We start from the raw sequence: 21135 nt of genomic DNA on the forward strand, positions 1-21135 counted from the left end.
CCCTCCAGCTAGTTTTTTTGGCTGCGGTTTTACAACTTGCCCCCAAATAACATTATTTACCTTATCATCCCTAATGTACAGGTCAGTGTACACATTTGGTCATCATGGCAACTCTGAGAACTTCATTCTTGGGCTGGGTAGCTCCCTTCTGTAGCAGCAAGGGGACCGTCAGGAAACTGTATTATGAAATGCTAAATAGGATCCTTGGTCAAATCTGTTTGGCAACAATGCCTTCTCAGCCTGCTTCTTGGAGATTCTTTTTTTTTTTTTTTTTCTTGGAGATTCTTAATGTACTTTGGTCCACTGAAGGCTCCACAATGTCCTACAGTACAGAAAACCATTACATGATTTTTAAGCCTAGCATTTCCCAAACTTATTTGCCCAAGGAACACTTTCCCACTCCATGGGGAACACTTGTTTTGGAAACTGTTCTTCCCTCTCGGTTTCTCAGTCTAAGGTCTTGCATTTGCGCTGGGGGAGACTGGGCCGGGACCAGACCCTGCGCACTCTGGCTCACAGGCTTGGCTCATTTGACAGATCAGTCCACAAAGAATAGACGCCTTCTCAGAAGATTTGAGAGGGCAGAACCGGAAGATGAGTGTGCTGCAGCGGGAAGTGGTGAGGGTCCGGCCCCATCCTCCCACCCCAGATCCACGCCCTCCAGGCCCAGGGGTGCACGGCAGTGGGGAGGAGGGGGGAAGAGGAGAACAGTCTGGAAAGGCCCCTCTATTTGCAAGTGTGGAGGGCAGCTGTGGAGGAGGAAGCCACTGAGAGCACCGCACCCTCTGGGTTCACAACCCTCGTTCCCCACCTCCTTCCCCATCCCACCCACAGACTTCTCTCCAGAGCAAGGTGACCGCCATCCCCAAACCTGAGGACCTGGTGCTCTGGAGCAGTCTCCACGAGGCCATGTTCATCCCAGTAAGTGAAGGACGTGGTGGAGGGGGACCGGAGTCGGGGAGGGATGGGTGACAGGGTGACCATGAGCTGGTCCGGAGCAGCCCCACCAGCCCAGCCCCACATCCCACAGGGAGCTGCTCCACAACTGCTGGAAGACTCCGACCTGTGGCGGATCTCAGAGCTCGCCTCGGAGACCACCATTGCTCAGACAGCCAAGGACCACGGAGGAGGGGGTCTCAGCCACTTCTCAGAGGCCATCCAGCACCCCAGGTTCCTGGAGACCATCTGGCAGTACCAGGCGCCAGGGCAGAGGCTGGAGGAGGAGTCTGCCCAAGCAGCTCTGCTCCTTGGGGCTGAGGGGCCAGACCAGCCCCAAGTGCTAGAGCCTGAGCCTGGGCCTGGGTCTGCGTTGGGACCCACGCCTGCACCTGGACCTGGGCCTGGGCCTGCGTTCGGACCCAGGCCTGCACCTGGACCTGAGCCTTCATCTGAAGCTGGGCCTGTGTTCGGACCCGGGCCTGCTCCTGGGCCTGGGCTTTCATCCGAAGCTGGGCCTGCGTTCAGACCCGGGCCTGCTCCAGGGCCTGGGCCTTCGTCCCGACCTGGGCCTTCACCCGAACCTGGGTCTGAGTTTGGACCCGGGCCTGCACCTGGACCTGGGCCTGGGCCTGCGTTTGGACCCGGGCCTGCACCTGGACATGGGCCTGCGTTCGGACCCGGGCCTGCCCCTGAACTGGAACCTGCCCCGGGCCTTCAACCCACACCATCAGGATCCTGGACTGTACCACCGCAAGGCTGGCCTTCTCCCAGAGGCTTTCCCGGGACCAGCCCTTGGCCTTTCTGGGGCTTCCAGCCTGGCCTAGGCCCAATGGGCTTCCCGCCTGCCGGGTTCTGGGGCCTCAGGGCTCCACCCCCAGCCACGGAGCTGGGCTCAGCTTGGCCTCGTTTGCAGCGGTCCATGTACCACCAGGGAGACATGTCCAAGCTCTCAGCTGTCTCAGAAAAGGAGGAATACTCCTCCATGGAAAGGGGAGGCCCTCGGGACAGAGCCCTGAGAGCTGAAGTCCCCCCAGGAGGCCTCCCTAAGGGATTCCGGTCTGCCGTTCAGCAGATGAAACCCAGCGCTGCCCTCACGGCCGCGGCCGCTGCCTCCTACACCTCTGATGTGGCTGCATCGGCGGCCCGGGCAGCCAAGGCCGCTGCCAAACTGATCAAGGACGCCCCTGCCACCAAACTGGCCGCTGTAGCAACAGCCGCAGCCTCAGCCGGGCCCTTAGGGGTCCTTGCAGAGTTTCTGGGTGCGGGGCCCTCGCATGGGGCCTTCCCTGGGGACGAGATGGAAGACTTGCTGGAGGTGGAGTATAAGGACTTGCTCTCTCCTTCATACTCTTCTGTCTTCGTCCCTCCCGACACGGCCCTGTCCCAGGCCATGCTGGCTGCCAAACATGCCACGACCCCCGAAGACAAGAAGAAGGCTGTCAGGTATTCCATGAGCCACATAGCCCAGATGCCCGTTAGACACGACACCCTGAAAGAAGAGTTTGCCCAGCTGTCATCTAACCTGCAGCAGCGTATGACTTATCTAGGTAGGCCCGGCCTGACTTCCGGAAGGGTAACGAGGGCTCAGGCCCTCCCTGTGGCCTTTGAGAAGCACCTCCTCTCCATTTAGCTACCCCAACAAAATGTAACCATTTGGCTAATACCACCATTAGCCATTCATTCCTTTGGCTTAAGCATTAACCTCTTACTAGTCTATTTTCTTACAATGAATGTACAGTGAGGTCTTATCTTAAGGGAGAGGGCTGGTTACAGTCTAAAGTTGGTGCTTAAGGGGGAAAGGCACAAGTCAGAATTACTCTTGGAAATTCCCTTTCAATTGTCCATAAAACAGTACTGCTGTACAGTTTTTTGATATGTTCAGATCAACCAGAGTTTCTAGTAGCACTGAACAGACCCCAGATGATGTGGTCAACTTGGGATTAGGAAAAAGAGCTGAGCAGACATATATTTCCTTAAAGACCACAGTCATGTTCTAGGGGGCAGTAGGAGCAATAGGGGACTTCCTAGGTGGTACTGTTGGTAAAGAACCCGCTTGCCAATACAGGAGGCGCAAGAGACACCGGTTCCATCCCTGGGTCAGGAATATCCTTTGGAATAGGAAATGGCAACCCACTCCAGTATTCTTACCTGGAGAATACCCCTGGACAGAAAAGCCTGGTGGGCTACAGGCCATGGAGCTGCAAAGAGTTGGACAGGACTGAGTACACAGGACCAGTAGACTTGTGCTCCCAGTTCATGTCCACTTCGAGCATATGTCCACTGTGGGAAATGGAGGGTGGGGAGTGTCCTACCCTAGAGATTCTGAACCATAAGCTTGCCTCTGCATCCCTGGGGGTCTTGGCAAGTCACAGACTGCTGGGCCCAGCCCCAGATCTGGCTTGTTGATCTGGGTAGGACCCCAGACTTTCTCTTTATAACCCATTCCAGGGGATGCTGCTTATGCTGCTGGTGACCCAGGGAACCCGCTTTGAGACCCACTGTCCTCGCCTCTTTGAATCATTATCTTGCTTTTGTGCTCTTTGCCAAGTGTAATAGTTGAATTAGCCCAAGTCGAATCCATATGTGGCACCACCCTTGGTGGGCAGGTGCGGTCCCACGGATCTTGAAAAGTAGAACTTTGAGCAGCCAAAAAGATCCATGTCAATTTCTGAATCCTGGGGCACAGCTCGGGTTATGACAGTCATGAATTTAAATATGAAACATAAAGTCGTAGTAGCCCAAACTCTGCTTCTGACCAGCTGCCACTTTTGTTAAGAAAACTAAAGATACTTGTAAATGTGTCTTGGCTGCAGTTTCGCATACCCTCCTAGCTGTGGCCTGGACATCGTGTTTTGGCCTCTCCTCTGAAACTGGATATAGGGTACTTTTTGTCACCCCACTCCTTTTTTGTTAAACTTGTCTTTGCATCTTGTTGTGGGATAATATATTTCATGAACTCCCACAAGTAAACACTCCATAGTTTTTCTCAGTACCATTTCTGGAAGGGCAATAAATTCCAGAGAGGTTTCCCTAGGCCTGAGCTGTCTAGTAGGATACCACAAGACTGTCAAATATCTGAAATGGGGCAAGTTCAAGTTCTCTTGTGGTCCAAATACAAAGTGCACACCAGGGACTTCCCTGTGGTCCAGTGGTTAAGACTTGGCCTTCCAATGCAGGGGGCACAGGTTTGATCCCTGGTCAGGAAGCTAAGATCCCACATACCTCGTGGCCAAAAAAACAAAAACATAATACAGAAGCAACATTGTATGAAATTCAATGAAGACTTTAAAAATGATCCACATTAAAAAAAAATCTAAAAGTGTACATTGGATATTGAGGGCTTACTATGAAAACAGGAATGTGAAATTATTGTTAATCATTTTGTTGATCACGTTAAAATGATGCTTTTTTTTTTTTTTTTTTGCCCTACGGCTCCTGGGACCTTCATTGCCCATCCAGGGATTGAACCCGTGCCCTCAGCAATGAATGCATGGAATCCTAACCACTGGACTGCCAGGGAATTCCCAAAATGATACTATTTTGGATTTAGTTCAGTTCAGTTGCTCAGTCGTGTCCGACTCTTTGTGACCCCACGGACTGCAGCACACTAGGCTTCCCTGTCCATTATAAACTCCCGGAGCTTACTCAAACTCACGTCCATCGAGTCGATGATGCCATCCAACCATCTCATCCTCTGTCGTCCCCTTTTCCTCCTGCCTTCAATCTTTCCCAGCATCAGGGTCTTTTCAAATGAGTCAGTTCTTCGAATCAGGTGGCCAAAGTATTGGAGCTTCAGCTTCAGCATCAATCCTTCCAATGAATATTCAGGATTGATTTCCTTTAGGATAGACTGGTTGGATCTCCTTGCAGTCCAAGGGAGTCTCAAGAGTCTTTTCCAACACCACAGTTCAAAAGCATCAATTCTTCAGCACTTAGCTTTCTTTATAGTCCAACTCTCATATCCATACATAACTACTGGAAAAACCAAAGCTTTGACTAGACAGACCTTTGTTGGCAAAGTAATGTCTCTGCTTTTTAATATGCTTTTTAAATGTCTTTTAATTTCATGGCTGCAGTCACCATCTGCAGTGATTTCAGAGCCCCAAAAAATAAAGTCTGACACTGTTTCTACTGTTTCCCCATCTATTTGCCATGAAGTGATGGGACTGGATGCCATGATCTTAGTTTTCTGAATGTTGAGTTTTAAGCCAACTTTTTCACTCTCCTCTTTCATTTTCATCAAGTGGCTCTTTAGTTCCTCGTCACCCTCCATCATAAGTGTGGTGTCGTCTGCATATCTGAGGTTATTGATATTTCTCCCAGCAACCTTGATTCCAGCTTGTGCATCATCCAGCCCAGCATTTCTCATGATGTACTCTGCATATAAGTTAAATAAGCAGGGTGACAATATACAGCCTTGATATATTCCTTTCCCAATTTTGAACTAGTTTGTTGCTCCATGTCTGGTTCTAACTGTTGCCCCTTGACCTGCATACAAGATTTCTCAGGAGGCAGGTCAGGTGGTCTGGTATTCCCATCTTTTTAAGAATTTTCCAGTTTGTTGTGATCCACACAGTCAAAGGCTTTGGCATAGTCAATAAAGCAGAAGTAGATGTTTTTTCTGGAACTCTCTCGATTTTTCAATGATCCAACGGATGTTGGCAGTTTGATCTCTGGTTGCTCTGCCTTTTCTAAATGTAGCTTGAACATCTGGAAGTTCGCAGTTCACGTACTGTTGAAGCCTGGCTTGGAGAATTTTTAGCATTACTTTGCTAGCGTGTAAGATGAATGCAATTGTGCAGTAGCTTGAGCATTCTTTGGCATTTCCTTTCTTTGGGATTGGAATGAAAACTGACCTTTTCCAGTCCTGTGGCCACTGCTGAGTTTTCCAAATTTGCTGGCATATTGAGCGCAGCACTTTCAAATCATCATCTTTCAGGATTTGAAATAGCTCAACTGGAATTCCATCACCTCCACTAGCGTTGTTTGTAGTGATGCTCCTAAGGCCCACTTGACTTCGCATTCCAGGATGTCTGGCTCTAGGTGAGTGATCACACCATCGTGATTATCTGGGTCATGAAGATCTTTTTTGTATAGTTCTTCTGTGTATTCTTGCCACCTCTTCTCAATATCTTCTGCTTCTTTTAGGTCCATACCATTTCTGTCCTTTATTGTGTCCATCTTTGCATGAAATGTTCCCTTGGTATCCCTAATTTTCTTGGTATTTCTAATTTTCTCTAATTTACAGATCTCTAGTCTTTCCCATTCTATTGTTTGCCTCTATTTCTTTGCATTGGTCATTGAGGAAGGCTTTCTTATCTCTCCTTGCTATTCTTTGGAACTCTGCATTTAAATGGGTGTATCTTTCCTTTTCTCCTTTGCCTTTCACTTCTTTTCACAGCTATTTGTAAGGTCTCCTCAGACAATCATTTTGCCTTTTTGCATTTGTTTTTCTTGGGGATGGTCTTGATCACTGCCTCCTGTACAATTTTGGATTAGAGTGGGTTAAAAAGATTTTTTAAATTAATTTCATCTGCTTATTTTTAGATTTTTCTTTTAAAAGATGTCACTAGAAAATTTTAGATGACCTCAAAGGCCCCCAAGCTCACAGCTTCCTTCTACTGGAAGACATCATCTTAGATACTTCATAGCAGAAGCAGATAGAGCTCTAGAAGCATCTTTCCCCATCCCTGTCCCCGACAGCCACCCACTCCTTTGCTTTCAGCTAACATGGGAGCCTCTTCCAAGCTTGGGTCAACAGTGGATATCTTGCAAGAAAAGATTGGCAACCTCCAGAAATCCAGGATGAAGGTCAGTGTCCTGGGCAGAAAAGGCGTTGAGAAGATGATGGCTTGAGGTGAGAGCAGAGTCCATGGCCAGAGCGAGGGCATATCCTGCCCTTCCAGATGAAGAAGCACCATCTGTCCTGTAGCCGAAAGGAGGCCGATCCGCTCTGGCTGGGGCGGGGCTGGGGTGGGCGGCTGTACGGTTCCCCGACAAGGGTTTAGGAGGCTGTGGGCTGGCAGGTACCCCGGGCTAGTACCCTCTTCAAGTCCCTTCCCGGCTGTGGCGACCTCAAGAGAAGAGGCCTCAGATGTCTGTGTCTCCTCCTGTGTAGGAGGAGGAACTTGAGAGAGTTTGGGGCCACCAGATCGAGATGATAAAGGACCACCACATCGTGCTGGACAGGGCAGTGAACAGGCTCCAGATTCGCCTGGATGAGTTAAAGGTCTGGAGGTCTGGGAGGCCCAGAGTGGGGAGGATTCCTCATCGGGACGTTGAGACTCTTCCCAGAGGTTTCACAGATGCCCCGAAGGCAGGGGATCCAGGGACGCTCTGCTGGCATTTCACTGTGTGTGAAGTAGACAGCCTCAGAAAGCAAACCAACCCGCCACCCCGCCCCCACACATACACCAGAGCACCGGGACAGGGTCTGTCTCGTTCACCACTGGGGCCACCCACCTGGCGCCGAGTGAAGACTCACAATGTGCTGAACGAATCAATGAATGAATGAGAGGACTCTGGCACCAGCTGTGCATGTCTGTAACCTTTCCCCTAAACTGGCTTTTCCTCTGAGCTCTCATGCCACAGGGACTGGATGGAACAGTGGCGTCTGACATGAGAAATGTGAGGACCCTGAAAAGCACCTCCCAGGGATCACTCAGCCAGACACCTCCTCCTGTGGGCTGGCTGGGCTGCCCTGACCACCCCAGCCTGATGGTCCTCGGGACCATTCCAGTCTGAGTCTTGTCCCGGAGGCATCCCAGATCTTCAGAAAAAAGATCACAGTCCTTCCCAGTGGGGAGGACTGTGACCTTTTCCCCCGGGGTGTAATGAGGCAAAATCCCAAACAGAACCACCTGAGGTGATTCCCGTGGGGGCTTTGGATTCCAAGTCAGGGGCTGTTGGTGGGACACACTAGGATATGGGAAGCAAGAGGGGAGGGCAGAGCTCCCCTCCCAAGGTCATCACATGGAGTGACCAGGCCAGTGTGCACAGGGCAAGTTGGATGGTAGGAAAGCTTATTAAAGGCGAGCCGATGCCCAGCCCTAGCGGGGAAGAAGGGAGCGCCGGGGCTGTCTGTGGGCATAGGATACACAGTCTTGGGCTGAAACTCTTGCAAGTACCAGGATCAGGAAGTGCGCCATCTCCTGCCAACCCCGGCTCTTATTTAGCCACTGCTTTTCAGAAAGGCTGGGATCCCGTGTCCTAGGGACCTACTGGAGCCCTTCCTGGTCGGAGACCAGGGCCTAGTCATCCGGCACGTCTGATGTGGGTCCAGCACCACATCCCACTCAGCTTGGGGGAGGAGGAGGGGGGCACAGGATCTGCCTCCAGAAAGCCATCAGTGGTCCCTCGTTGAGAGAAGCTCAAGAGGAGTTTGGCCCAACAGGCTGAATGGACCAAGTCAGCCTTTGTCTGGACTTCCTTCCTGCCCCTCATGCCAGCAAGAGCTAATTGCTTCTAAAAGTGGACCCCGGAAGGATCTGGAGCGGGGCTTTGTATACAGCACACTTCATCAAATAGTTCTTAAATGAACACGGGCTGCGAATCATCAGCAGCCCCATGGAGCCCTTCCAGCAGAGGGAGGAGGGAGGCAGACACTCGCCCCATTCTGCTACAGCAGGGGGCTAGTGAAGAAACGCCGCCGACACTGCCTTCTACCTGGAAAGCTGGAAGAAAACCTTCTGTACGTAACAGGTGGCGCGAGAAGCCCCCATCACCCCTGCATCATTCAGCCCATGTGACTGAGCCTTCACTCCGCACCAGGTGCCCTTCCAGGGCCCCGAGATACAGCAGTCAAGAAGAGGGACAACACCCGGGCCCTTCTGTGTTTCTCACGGGGGAATGATAGCATTTGTTTGTCTTAATCAAAGCATGATTTACACACAGTAAAATGCCCAGGCTTGAAGCATAGACACTCAACTTATTTTTGCCTCTTTGTACAGCCATGTCAGCACCATCCAGATGGAAGCGTTTCCATTGCCTCAGACTGCTTCTTTTGGAGTGTTTCTCACAAAGAACGCAGCAGGAAAATGAATGAGGACAGAAGTCTTTCTTACTGACTCAGTGTGGAAATGTGAAAACATTATTTGCCCTTTGCAAATGGGCAGGTATCTTTTATAAGCTACAGGCTGCATTCCAGGACCTCTTTTTTTTTTTTTTTTCCTTTTTGATGTGGACCATTTTAAAAGTCTTTATTGAATTTGTTGCGGTATTGCTTGTTTTATGTTGTGGTTTTTTTGGCCAAAAAGCATGTGGGACCATTAGCTCCCCAACCAGGGATCAAACCACACTCCCCTGCATTGGAAGGTGAAGTCTTCACCATGGGACCAACAGGGAAATCCCCAAAACCATTCTTTTTATTTTCTTTTTTTTTAACTCCTATTGGAGTATAGTCGATTTATAATATTGTGTTAGTTTCTGCCGTACAGCCAAGTGAATCAGTTATACATCCACAGTCGTTCTTGGAACAAACAGCGACATCCAGGGCTCTGGCTTGGTGCAGGAGAGGACTGATACGAGAGCTGACGTGGTATCGAATGCTAACTCTTCTAGGAAGATGCCATTTCTAGTCCCCTCAGCTTCCTTGGGGCAGGAGTGATATTAATGCCATTTGAACGAGGAGGAAACAGATTCAGGCAGAGTAACCAGCTGGTTGGGAGGCGGCCTGCCATTGTGGTTAGATACGCCGGGGTTTCAATCCCGATTCTGCCACTTACTGGGCATTTCTGTGGCTGCTGGAACAGATAACCACACACCATGTGACTTAAAACTAGAGACATGTACTCTTCCCAATTCTTGGAGGCTGAAAGCCCTGAATCAAGGTGCTGGTGGGCCCTCACGCTGTCTGAAGGCTTCGGGGGGATCCTTCCTGGCCTCTGCCAGCTTCTAGCAGCTCCAGGTGTTCTTGGCTTGTAGACGCATCGCTCGAGTCTCTGCCTCCGTTGTCACATGACCTTCTTCTCTGTGTGTCTTTGTGTCTTCACGTGGCCTTCTCATCCGTGTGTTCCGCCCTAATCCGGTGTGACCACATCTTAACTGATTACACCTGCGAAGAGCCATTTTCAAATAAAGCCATGTTCACAGGTTTTGGGAAGGCGTGAATTCTGGGAAGGACCTTAGTCAGCCCTGTGCACCCCATCACCCCTGTGTCATTCGGCCCACATTTCTGAGCCTTCACTCCGTACCAGGCGCCCTTCCAGGGCCCCGCAATACAGCGGTCAAGAAGACAGACAATGCTCAGGCCCTTCTGGCAGTGGAAGTTAGAGGGTCCCGGCTTCTCTGAATTTCTAGATTTTAATCGGGAACAGCCAAGTGGGGCTCTAAGTGTTCGTGTCGGGCCTGATGACTCCAAAAGGTCAGCTCCCCGCTAACGTGGGGTTGGAGGAAGCAGCCTGACTTGAGGCCGAAGCAGGAGCTCCCTTCCCCACCTCCACCACCTATACTAGACCTTGAGACCTGGGGGCAGGGTGGATGTGAAGGAGCTTTGCATTAATTAGAATTAGGTTTGTCTTCAAATAACACAAAACCCCCAAATAGCTGACTTAAACAAGGCCTAAGTGTATTTCTCTTTTGTTTTTGTTGTTCTTAGTCGCTCAGTCATGTCTGACTGTTTGTGACCCCATGGACTGTAGCCCACCAAGTTCCTCTGTTCATGGCATTTCCCAGGCAAGAATTTTGGAGTGGATTGCCATTTCCTTCTCCAGGGGATCTTCCTGACCTAGGAATGGAGCCTGTGCCTCCTGCCTTGGCAGGTGGATTCTTTACTGTTGAACCACCAGGGAAACCCTGTATTTCTCTTTTACGTTCAGGAAACTCAGAGCTGGTATAGAGCTCCTTGGTGTGTGACTTCTGTTCACAAGATCACCTCATGGTCCAAGACAGCTGCTGGTGCTCCAACAATTTAACTCTGAGTCTAAGCCAGCAGTGAAGAGAACACCTACCCACTTCCATTTATACTTCAGTGGTCACATAAAGCTATAAAGGAGGCTGTGGAATACAGTCATGATTCTGGGTGGCCAGATGCCAGCTGAAAGATGGGGGTTCTGTTTCTCAGAGTGAAAGGGAGACCAGATATGAAGGGAGAAGTAGAAGCCTGTTTCCAGTTTTGGAGGGAGCGTTACCTCCCCCACTGCTGGAGACATGGCCCAGTAGATCGAGGCTCTTCCCAAGCAGGGAAGCTGGCTGCTCCTGTCATGGGGAGGGTCCAGTCAGTGGAGACAGGGCAGAATTGATGCAGGGAATTGGTTCTTTCTGGAGTCATGGGGGCGGGAAGTGAGGGTTTTTGCCTGACACAGGGCATAGTGTGTGCCGCAAGTAAGTGCTAGGTTGATGTAGAGACTCCATTACAGATCAGAGGAGATGCTCTTGCCTCAAACATCTAGGGACACAAAGCATTTGTGCGTTCCTTCCTCCGGTCTTCCTTCCTTTCCTGTGTAGCAAAGATCTATGATGCCACCCCCGAGGGGACAGCTTGTCCCAAGCCCCCCATTCCTTCCCTTCTGATCTGGAAACCTGAAGCCCAAGCCTTTCACTGTGCCACCCCGCCTGCTGTCCCCCCGGCCCCACTGGTCCCTTCCTAGGGTGGAGGCTGAAGGCAGAGGCTGTCCTCAGGACGTCCGAGGATGACTGACATCCCTCCGCCTCTGTTCTTAGGTTGTCTATGCTCAACTAAGAAACCTAGAAATGTACAAGGCAGACAGAAATGAGATGGAGCAGGAGTTGAAAGAGGTGAGTGAGCAGAGACTCCTCTCCCCCACCCCATCCCCCATCCTGAGCCCGGCTCTCCCACTGAGGGAAACGGAATCATCCAGCCAGGACGAAGCCAGGCAGACAGACTTCCCAAGCTTCCTTCCACCTTTATCATATAGAAAGGCCGGGGGAAGTTCTCAAAAGTTGTCCCATCAATTCTTATAGTCAGTGACTCAGGATTAGTGACAATTTTTTAAACTGAAGTATAGTTGTTCTACAGTGTTAATTACTGCTGTACCGAAAAGTGATATACACAGTGAAAGTGTGAGTCACTCAGTCATGTCTGTCTCTTTGTGACCCCGTGGACTGTCGCCCACCAGGCTCCTCTGTCCATGGGATTCTCCAGGCAAGAATACTGGAGTGGGTTGCCATACCCTTCTGCAAGGGATCCTCCCAACCCAGGGACTGAACCCAGACCTCCTGCATTGCAGGTGAATTCTTTAGCATCTAAGCCACCAGGGAAGCCCAATGTACACAGTATATATATATATATATATATATATATATATATATATACATATATGTATATATATGTGTGTGTGTGTGTGTGTGTGTGTATGCATTATTTTTTAAATATTCTTTCCCATTATGGTTTATCACAGGACATTGAGTATAGTTCTCTATGCTATATGGTAGAACCTTGTTGTTTATCCATCCTATATATAAAAGCTTACATCTGCTAACTCCAACCTCCAACTCCTTTCTCCCAACCCCCTCCCCCCAGAAACCACCAGTCTTTTCCCTGTGTCTGTGATTCTGTTTCTGTTTCATAGACAGGTTCATTTGTGTCAAGTTTTAGATTCCACATATAAATGATATCATATGGTACATGTCCTTCTCTTTCTGGCTTAATTCATTTAGTATGATGATCTCTAGCTGTATCCATGTTGCTGCAAATGACATTATTTTGCTCTTCTTTATGGTCAAGTCATATTCCATGCCACACACACTATGTCTTTATCCATTCATCTGTCGATTTTGGTTGTTCATTTTAGTTGTTTCTATGTCTTGGATATTGTGAATAGTGCTGCTATGAACACAGGCCTGCATGTATCTTTCTGAATTATAGTTTGTATCAATTTGTTCATTTCAGTTCAGTTCAGTCACTTAGTCGTGTCCGACTCTTTGCGACCCCGTAAATGGCAGCATGCCAGGCCTCCCTGTCCATCACCAACTCCCGGAGTCTACCCAAACCCATGTCCATCAAGTTGGTGATGCCATCCAACCATCTCATCCTCTGTCGTCCCCTTCTCCTCCTGCTCCCAATCCTTCCCAGCATCAGGGTCTTTTCCAATGAGTCAGCTCTTCGCATGAGGTGGCCAAAGTATTGGAGTTTCGGCTTCAGCATCAGTCCTTCCAATGAACACCCAGGACTGATATCCTTTAGGATGGACTGGTTGGATCTTCTTGCAGTCCAAGGGACTCTCAAGAGTCTTCTCTGACACCACAGTTCAAAGGCATCAGTTCTGAACTTAAAACCATGCCTCAATTTCTTCATCACAGGAAAATCCTGGCTTTGATCTAATAGCTGTGTTTGAGCCGGACCCCAGGGTTGAATTTAAGCCAAGACTGGGTGTCCAGGGTCCCAGACTAGAACAACTGACCAGTGATCTGACCTCCCCAAGATCCCCTCTGCTCCCACCCCCACAGCCCTGTCTCCCTGAGTCCCATCTCCCCCCAGAAGGCCGACAAGAGCTCCCTGGCAGGCAAGGCAAGCCGGGCTGACCTGGACACAGTGGCCATGCAGCTGAATGAATTGATTCAGGGCACGCTCTTCAGGGTGGTTGCCAATGAGGATGACTGGAAGAAGGCTGTGGAGCAGTTGGGCAAAGACGTACGTACCAAGGTGAGGAGCTCTGTATTAATCACCACCTTCTGCGTAACAAACTACCCTGAAATTTAGTGCCTTAAGACAGCAAAGTTCACAGTTTCTGAGGGTCAAGAATTTGGAAGCAGCTTAGCTGGGTGGCTCAGGGCCTCCCACAAGGCTGCAGACAGGGTGTTGTCCAGGGCCTTCGTCGTCCAGAGGCTTGACTGGGGCTGGAAGAGCCACTTCCAAGATAGCGCCCCCACGTGGCTGTGAGCAAGACTTGGCACTTCCTCATCACACGGTGGCCTCCTTAGGGCTGCTTGAGCAGCCTCACAACATGGTAACAAGTGTTCCCCCACAGGAACACGTGATCCAAGAGAGCAAGACAGAAGCTGCAATGTCCTCTCTGACTTAGCCACAGAAGTCACACTCCATCACTTCTGTAATATCCTGTTGGTTACACAGGTCAGCCCGGTTCAGTGTGCTAGTCAGGGAGTGTCTGGGACGTTGACCACCGTAGTGCTCCTCTCTGGACAAACAAAAGGACATGGCGGGCAGAGGGGGCATCCTGCTGGTCATTTATTTATCCATTCATCATTTAATGGCCACCTGTGTTGAGCCAGACCCTGGGGAAATGTTGATAAGGAGTCATAGCCTTCATTTGTACCGTCCAATAGAGAGACAGGAACAGTCAGGCCAAGCCCTTGCATGCTGTGAGGTTCCTGCAGCTGGTGTGACTGGTGTGGATAAAAGCACTGGGGTTTAGAATCAGGCACTCGGGGTCTGAGCCCCAACTCCACCGTGCTCAGCATTGTGCCCTGAGTTAGAGAACCTGTTCAAGTCTTGATGTTCTCATCTGTAAAGTGAGGATTTATTCACTCATCATCCACCTATTGGGTACTTCTGGTTAGTAAGGATACGATGGTAAGCAAAACAGATCTGGGACACACTTGTCATAAAAATCATACAAATCAATGCAGAACTACAGCTGAAGTAACTCAGTTATCTGCAGAACCACTGACCTGTTTTTCTCCCATAATTCCATGGCAGAGTGAAAAAAAGTGGGACAAAAACTGTTCTAGATTAAAAGAGTCTCAGGAGTCACAACAACTGAATGCAATACACGAGGAGACTTCCCTTGTTTCAGTTGCTCCAACTCTGAAAATTAGCTGGAAATTAGATCAAATTCAGGCATGAGTGCTCATTATGTTAGATTGGATAATGGTATTGCAGTCATGTAAGAAAATCACTAAAATATTTGGGTAGAATGTTGTGATTTCTGTAACTTTAAAAAAAAAAACAAACAATACTGCATCAATTCCTTGGAGGTCCAGTGGTTAGGACTCTGTACTTCCACTGTAGGGGTTCGATCCCTGGTCTGAGGACTAAGAGCCTACAAGCTGCACAGCACAGCTGAAAAAAGAGAGAAGAAAAAGTCAGATGGAGCAATATGTTAATAATGATTAAATCTACATAGCAGGTATTTCAGGGTTCATGATTCTAGTCTTGTCTCCTCTCTATGTTTCTAAATTTTTTTCCTGATTGAAAGCTTTTTTTGTTGTTTGTTGGTTTAAGTGATCCTGTCCTCATTGCTGTCCTTTTCTTTGTGTATTTTTCATTGTGGGAAGATTCACATGACATAAAATTAACCATTATCAATTTTAAGGTGATGAATTCCATGGCATTTGTTACATTCACAGTGTTGTGTTAGCACCACCTCTCTGGTTCTGGAGCATTTCCATCCCCCCAAAAGGAGACCCCAGGCCCATGAAGCAATCACCCCTCACTCCCCCTTCCCCAGCCCCTGGTAACCACTAATCTACCCTCTGGATTGGCCAATTTTGGACACTTCATATAAATGAATCACACAGCATGTGACCTTTAGTGTCTGGTTTCTTGCGCTAAGCATCATGTTTTCAAGGTTCATCTGTGTTGTAACATGGGCTTCCCTGATGGCTTAGATGGTAAAGAATCTGCCTGCTATGCCAGAGACCTGGGTTTGATCCCAGGATCAGGAAGATCCCCTGGAGAAGGGAATGGCAACCCACTCCAACTCCATTCTTGCCTGGAGAATCCCATGAACAGAGGAGCCTTGCAGGCTACAGTCCATGGGGTCAAAAAGAGTTAGACATGACTGAGTAACTAACACACGCATGTTGTCATATAAATCAGAAGTTCATTTTTTTCCATGACTGAATAAGATGGTCAGACAGATAGGCCACATTTTGTTTGTTCATCTGCTGATGAACACTTGGATTATTTCCACCTTTGGACTCTTGTGAATAATGCTGCTATGAACATTCATGAGCAAGTTTTTGTTTGAAGACCTGTTTTCCATGACTCTGGGTAGATACCCAGGAGTGGTCATTTATTTATCCATTCATCATTTAATGATCACCTGCATTCATTTAGTGACCACCAGGAGTGGAATTGCTGGGTCGTATGGTAATTCCATGTTTAACTTTTTGTAGGGGTAATATATTGTGATGTCTGTGATTATTCTCAGATGATTCAGAAAACAAACACATACATACATATGGACAGATAAAGAAGACATTGTGAAATGTTAAGAATTGGTGAATTTAAGTGGATTTAGGAGTGTCCTTTGGACTATTCTTGAAACTTGTGTGTAGTTTTGATCTTTGTGTGTGTGTAGTTTTAAAAGACTGTAGTTGGTCTTCATTGCAGCACTCAGAATCTTCATCACATCATATGAGATCTTTCATTGTGGTGCACAGATTCCCTAGGTGTGGCTTGCAGGCTTGGTTGCTTAGCTGCCCCCTGGCATGCGGGATCTTAGTTCCCTGACCAGCGATTGAACCTGCATCCCCTGCATTGCAAGGTGGATTCTTAACCACTGGACCACCTCACTTTTCTTGGTTAATCTTATTTGTTGTTTAGTTGCTGAGTCATGTCCAACTCTTTTGCAACCCCTGTGGACTGTAGCCCTCCAGGCTCCTCTGTCCATGGGATTTCCCAGGTAGGAATACTGGAGTGGGTTGCCATCAATCTTGTTACTCTCTCTATAACTTTGCAGGTTGCTGGAGAGAGGCGGAGTGTTTACTTAATTGACTAAACACTCTTCCCTTTGGCTTTTGGCAGCTGGTTCCCAGCGATTTGGATGATCTGAAGAAAGACATGGACGAGGTCTGGAAAGTTGTCAGGAAGCTGCTGACTGAAGGCCTCCACTTTGACCCGGACAATGCTGCCGGCTTTAGGAGGTGAGTCCCTCCGGGGGCGGGGTCCCCTGCGGCCCTTGCAGCTCCCAGAGGCTGCACGGCCCTCCCTCCAGAGAGGAAATGAGAGAGGTATCCCAGTGGATTCTGGACTCTGGGAGGAAGGACTCCAGACCTGTGGACCCGGGAAGGGGGAACGTGGGGCTTCCCAGTGGAGGGGAAGATGAGGCAGAGAGCACCAGAGCTCAGAGGTGGGCCGCTCAGGCCTTGGCTCCACGTTTTTTCCTGAGGAAACGGAGGCTCAGAGAGGGAGGGGGCCCCTGTGAGGCCACACAGGGAGCTTGAGCAGACCTGGAACTAGAGCCAGGCCCCCACCCCATCCAGACAGAGCCCCCAGCAGAGAGACCCGATCTTCCTGGGGGGCTCCTGTCCTCAGATCACCCCTCGTGCCCTCCACCGTCCACCGTGAAGGGTAGCTCTTCCCGGTTATGAAGGCCTCCGTTGTGTTTGGGGCGAGGAGAGGAACTACGCCCACTTTTAACCCCCACTGCTGCCCCAAGTGGCCCCACGTGGTGGTCAGTAGGGACCAGAGGAGTTGAGCTGAGCCAGGCCGGGCCAGCGGGAGTGGGTTCTGGGGGGAAGCCCTGGCCCTGAGGCACGGATGGACCTGCAGCCTCCCCCAAGCACTGCCCAGGGTGGGGATGGCCTCGTGGGGCCCAGCCGGGGCAGCAGCTGACAGAGTGGGGTGTCTTCCAGGAAACTGTTTGAGCGGGTGAAATGCATCTCCTGCGACCGGCCCGTGGAGATGATGACCAGCCCGTGAGTACTGTGGGGGTGGTCGGGGATGGGAACGTCTGCACACCGTTTTGTGCACACGATCCCGTTAGCTCCCGACCTGGGCAGCACTGTGCCCCCCCTTCCCCAGTCCCATCTGCTGCCCGCTGTGTCCAGGAACAGGGTGGACTCCAGAGGAGAAGGGTAAGAGGAAACTCGGGGAAAGCTGAACCCCGTGGGACTTCCCTGCACGTGTTTTTATAGTCTAATACTTTATGTATGGAGGTGAAATTCACATACAAAATCAGTCATTTTAAAGTGGAAAACTCAGTGGCATTTAGTGCACGTGTGTGCATGCTAAGTGGCTTCAGTCATGTCTGACTCTTTGCGACCCTGTGGACTGTAACCCGCCAAGGTCTTCTGTCCATGGGATTTTCCAGGCAAGAATACGGGAGTGGGTTACCTCCTCCAGGGGATCTTCCCAACCCAGGGATCTAACCCTGGTCTCATGTCTCCCGCACTGGTAGGTGGGTTCTTTACCACTAGCACCACCTGGGAAACCCTAAATGAAACTGTGAGTCTCAGTTGTTTCTGACTCTGTGATCACATGGACTGTAGCCCGTCAGGCTCCTCTGTCCATCGAATTCTCCAGGCGAGAAGACTGGAGTAGGTAGCCATTCCCTTCTCTAGGGAATCCTCCTGACCCAGGGATCAAACTGGGGTCTCCTGCATTGCAGGAGGATTCTTTACCATCTGAGCCACCAGGGAAGCCCATTCACCTCAGATTCCAAAATATCTTCATCTCCCCACCACTCAGATCAAGATGTAGAGTAGTTCCAGCTCCTCAGAAGGCTGATGCTTTAATTGTTTGTAATGAGGTCAAATACACATAATATAAATTAACCGTTTTAAAGTGAACAGTTCAGGGACGTCCCTGGCTATCCAGTGGTTAAGATTCCTTGCTTCCATTACAGGGAAGGGTCACAAATTTGATCCCAGGTCGAGGAATTAAGATCCCACATGCTGGGTGGTGTGGCCTAAAAAAAGAAAGAAAGTGAACAGTTCAGGGACATTTAGTACATTGACAACATGGCCCAACCCCAAAAGGAAACCCCGTGCCCATCAGCAGTCACTCTCCATTCTCCTCCGCCAAGCCCATGGCACCCTCCAACCCACGTCCCATTTCTAGGACTCACCTGTACTGGGTTTTCCTTTTGTCATCAGAACAGTTGTTCTCAATGACCTACGAAGAGGACGGTGGCCCCGCACTGTGGCTCTTTCTGGAGGAAAGGCCACGTTTGAGGGCGGGCTTCCAGGAGGAGGTGGGAGCTGGGCACTCTGCTGGCCGCGTGCGCCCCCACTTTGCTCTTGTCCTCCACAGGCAGCTCATCACCATTCGCAACACCCACCTGCTGCCAGGGCTGCGGCCGGCCAGCGCCAACAGCTACGAGTACCTGCAGCGCCAGCAGATGAGGTGAGCAGGTGGGGGATCCGGGCGCAAACTGCAGTCCCGAGACTCAAAGACTGTCCAGGGCACCGCAGCCATCTGCAAGGGATGCTGTCCTGGGTGGTGGGGCTGCAGACGGGCACGTGAGGTGCTCACGGGGAGAGGAACGATCAGGTTATTAGGCATCTGTGGTGGACCAAGAACTGTTAGGGGAGGGAGGGTCTCAAACCTCACATGCCCCTGTGAGCGAGGGTTGACAGACCAGCTTCCTGCTGGAAGAAGTGAGTCATGACCCCTCAGGGTCCTCGAGGGGCTTGCCGTGGCCGGGCAGGCTCTGTGCCGAGTGCTCTGACAGCGCTGACCTCCCTCATTGAAACCTTACACCTTCCCTTTGAGGTCATTCTGCTATAATCCGAGCTGAAGAAACTGAGGCTCAGAGAGTTTCAGCAACTGGCCTGAGATCACAGCTAGTGTATGGCAGGCCTGGCGCCTCAGCCTTCGTGTTTCCCTGGCCCCCGGCCGGCACCCTAGGCCCCAACCCCGCTCCTCAGCCCCTGACCCCCCCATGGCTTCATGGGTGCTTCCGACACCCAGGCCCCCAGGCTCGAGGGTGGGGAGTGATGGCTGAACAGCAGCCGTGGCCACGTGAAGGTGAGGGACCTGGGGCCTGTGCCTGATGCCCCCCTCCCTTGCCTGACTCTCTTTTGAGATGAGAGGTTAAGAGGGACAGGTGGTCCAGTGATTAAAACTTGGTCCTTCCAATGCCAGGGGCTTGGGTTTGATCCCTGGTCCAGGAACTAAGATCCCACCTGCCCCACGGTGTGATAAAAAAAAAAAAGAGGTTAAGAGCCTGCTCTTGGCAGGCCAGAACTGGGCCCCAGGTCTGGGGGAACACGGCTCTCAATTTCTGCTCTCTGCCCCGGACAGGTCTGTCCAGAGTTCCCCAGCTACTGGCCAGGCCCTGGGACCCAACCTGAGGCTCCTCTGGGGTGGAGGTGCCTCCAGGTGGCTGCTGACCCCCCTGTCCTGCCCCCAGGGAACAACAGCAGCTGCAGAAACTCCAGGACCTTGGAGCCCCTGAGGGGAGCCTGGACTCACTGGGCCCCCCGCAAGACTGGGGTGACGGCCCCAGAAATGACACCAACCTCGAGTTCAAACCATACGGCTTGTCGACACTCTACCCCTACGGGGACCCTGGGCTGTTGGACTATGACTCCGTGAGTCAGGCCAGGGCCCCTGGAGGTGGCTGACCCCGGGGGAGGCGGGCCCTGCTGCCTCTGTGGACAGTCCCTGACCTGGGGCCTGGGCTGCCTTAACCAGGCCGAGGTGGACCTCCTGGGAGTGGACGGGATCCTCTACAAGGGCCGAATGACCGGCAAGGACAGGGCGCGGCCGCTGACTGGCGCAGAGAAGGAGGTGGCAGGTGAGGAGCGTCAGCCTGCCTGGGCACCCTGCCCAGGGTCCTGCCTTTGCTGGGCAGTGTGAGGTCCCGTGTGAGGCAGGTGGGACCCAGAGCTGGCAGCACCTGTGACGGGGGCTCCTCACACAGCCACTGGCAAATGTGGGCTCCTCCTGTGTGCCAGGAGCGGTACTGGGGAGCGGCTGGGAGGAGGGGCGCCAGAGGGCCTCCCTGCAGTGCCGGGTGTGATGGGCGAGTTGTGACCAGGGACACTGGTCCTCAGATGGTCCAAAGAAGAGGTCCGGGGCTGCTGTCCTGAGGCCTCTGAAAGGGGAAGAGGGCTTTGCTGGATGAAGGAGTCAGCGGGGAGAGGAGTGCTCTGGGGAGGGAGCACGGGCAATAGCAGGTGCAAAGGCGCTGTGCTGGGTGGGAGGCAGACCCGGCTGGGAACTCAGGAAGATGAGTCTACCTGGGCCGGGGTTGGGCATGCTGAGGAGGAGGCAAGGACAGCCGGGAGGGCTGGGCCCGAGGGAGGCGGGGGATGAGTCACTCTGGTTGCTGCACAGTCGTAGCTCTGGCCCCATTTGGCTCCGGCTGGGGACCCTGGGGACTCAGCTCCAGCACTGGGCCGGAAGCACCCAAAGAGGCACCTTCTCTGCGCCTTTGAGGTCCCCCCGTCTGGGAAGAGGGCACGCTCCACTATTTGGCAAATAGCTCCACACGCTGCCCTAGTGGGGTTGGTCCAGGAGCCACAGAGTCCCAGCGTGGTGTCCCCCATCACCCCCTTTGCCTCCACTGACTTGAGAACAAGCACCAGACGCCTAAGCACTGGTGT

General features: G+C 51.2%; 1 protein-coding gene across 6 annotated transcripts in view; it reads left to right on the forward strand.

The window, feature by feature from the left end:
• C33H16orf96 (chromosome 33 C16orf96 homolog) overlaps positions 1-21135 on the forward strand; it is a 38693-nt gene that overhangs the window by 11782 nt on the left and 5776 nt on the right. For 2 of the 6 annotated variants that reach the window (XM_070460766.1, XM_070460768.1), the window contains exons 3-14: positions 538-618; positions 835-921; positions 1031-2486; positions 6665-6750; positions 7058-7168; positions 11599-11673; positions 13376-13540; positions 16607-16725; positions 17437-17499; positions 18836-18928; positions 19938-20118; positions 20222-20324. In XM_070460766.1, coding sequence (XP_070316867.1) covers positions 538-618; positions 835-921; positions 1031-2486; positions 6665-6750; positions 7058-7168; positions 11599-11673; positions 13376-13540; positions 16607-16725; positions 17437-17499; positions 18836-18928; positions 19938-20118; positions 20222-20324 — 2620 coding nt within the window. The remainder of the gene's footprint in view (positions 1-537; positions 619-834; positions 922-1030; positions 2487-6664; positions 6751-7057; positions 7169-11598; positions 11674-13375; positions 13541-16606; positions 16726-17436; positions 17500-18835; positions 18929-19937; positions 20119-20221; positions 20325-21135) is intronic. The other 4 variants (XM_070460767.1, XM_070460770.1, XM_070460771.1 and 1 more) reach the window with 4 other exon arrangements.

Source organism: Odocoileus virginianus, chromosome 33 (genome assembly GCF_023699985.2).
Source record: "Odocoileus virginianus isolate 20LAN1187 ecotype Illinois chromosome 33, Ovbor_1.2, whole genome shotgun sequence".
Classification (NCBI taxonomy): Eukaryota; Metazoa; Chordata; class Mammalia; order Artiodactyla; family Cervidae; genus Odocoileus; species Odocoileus virginianus.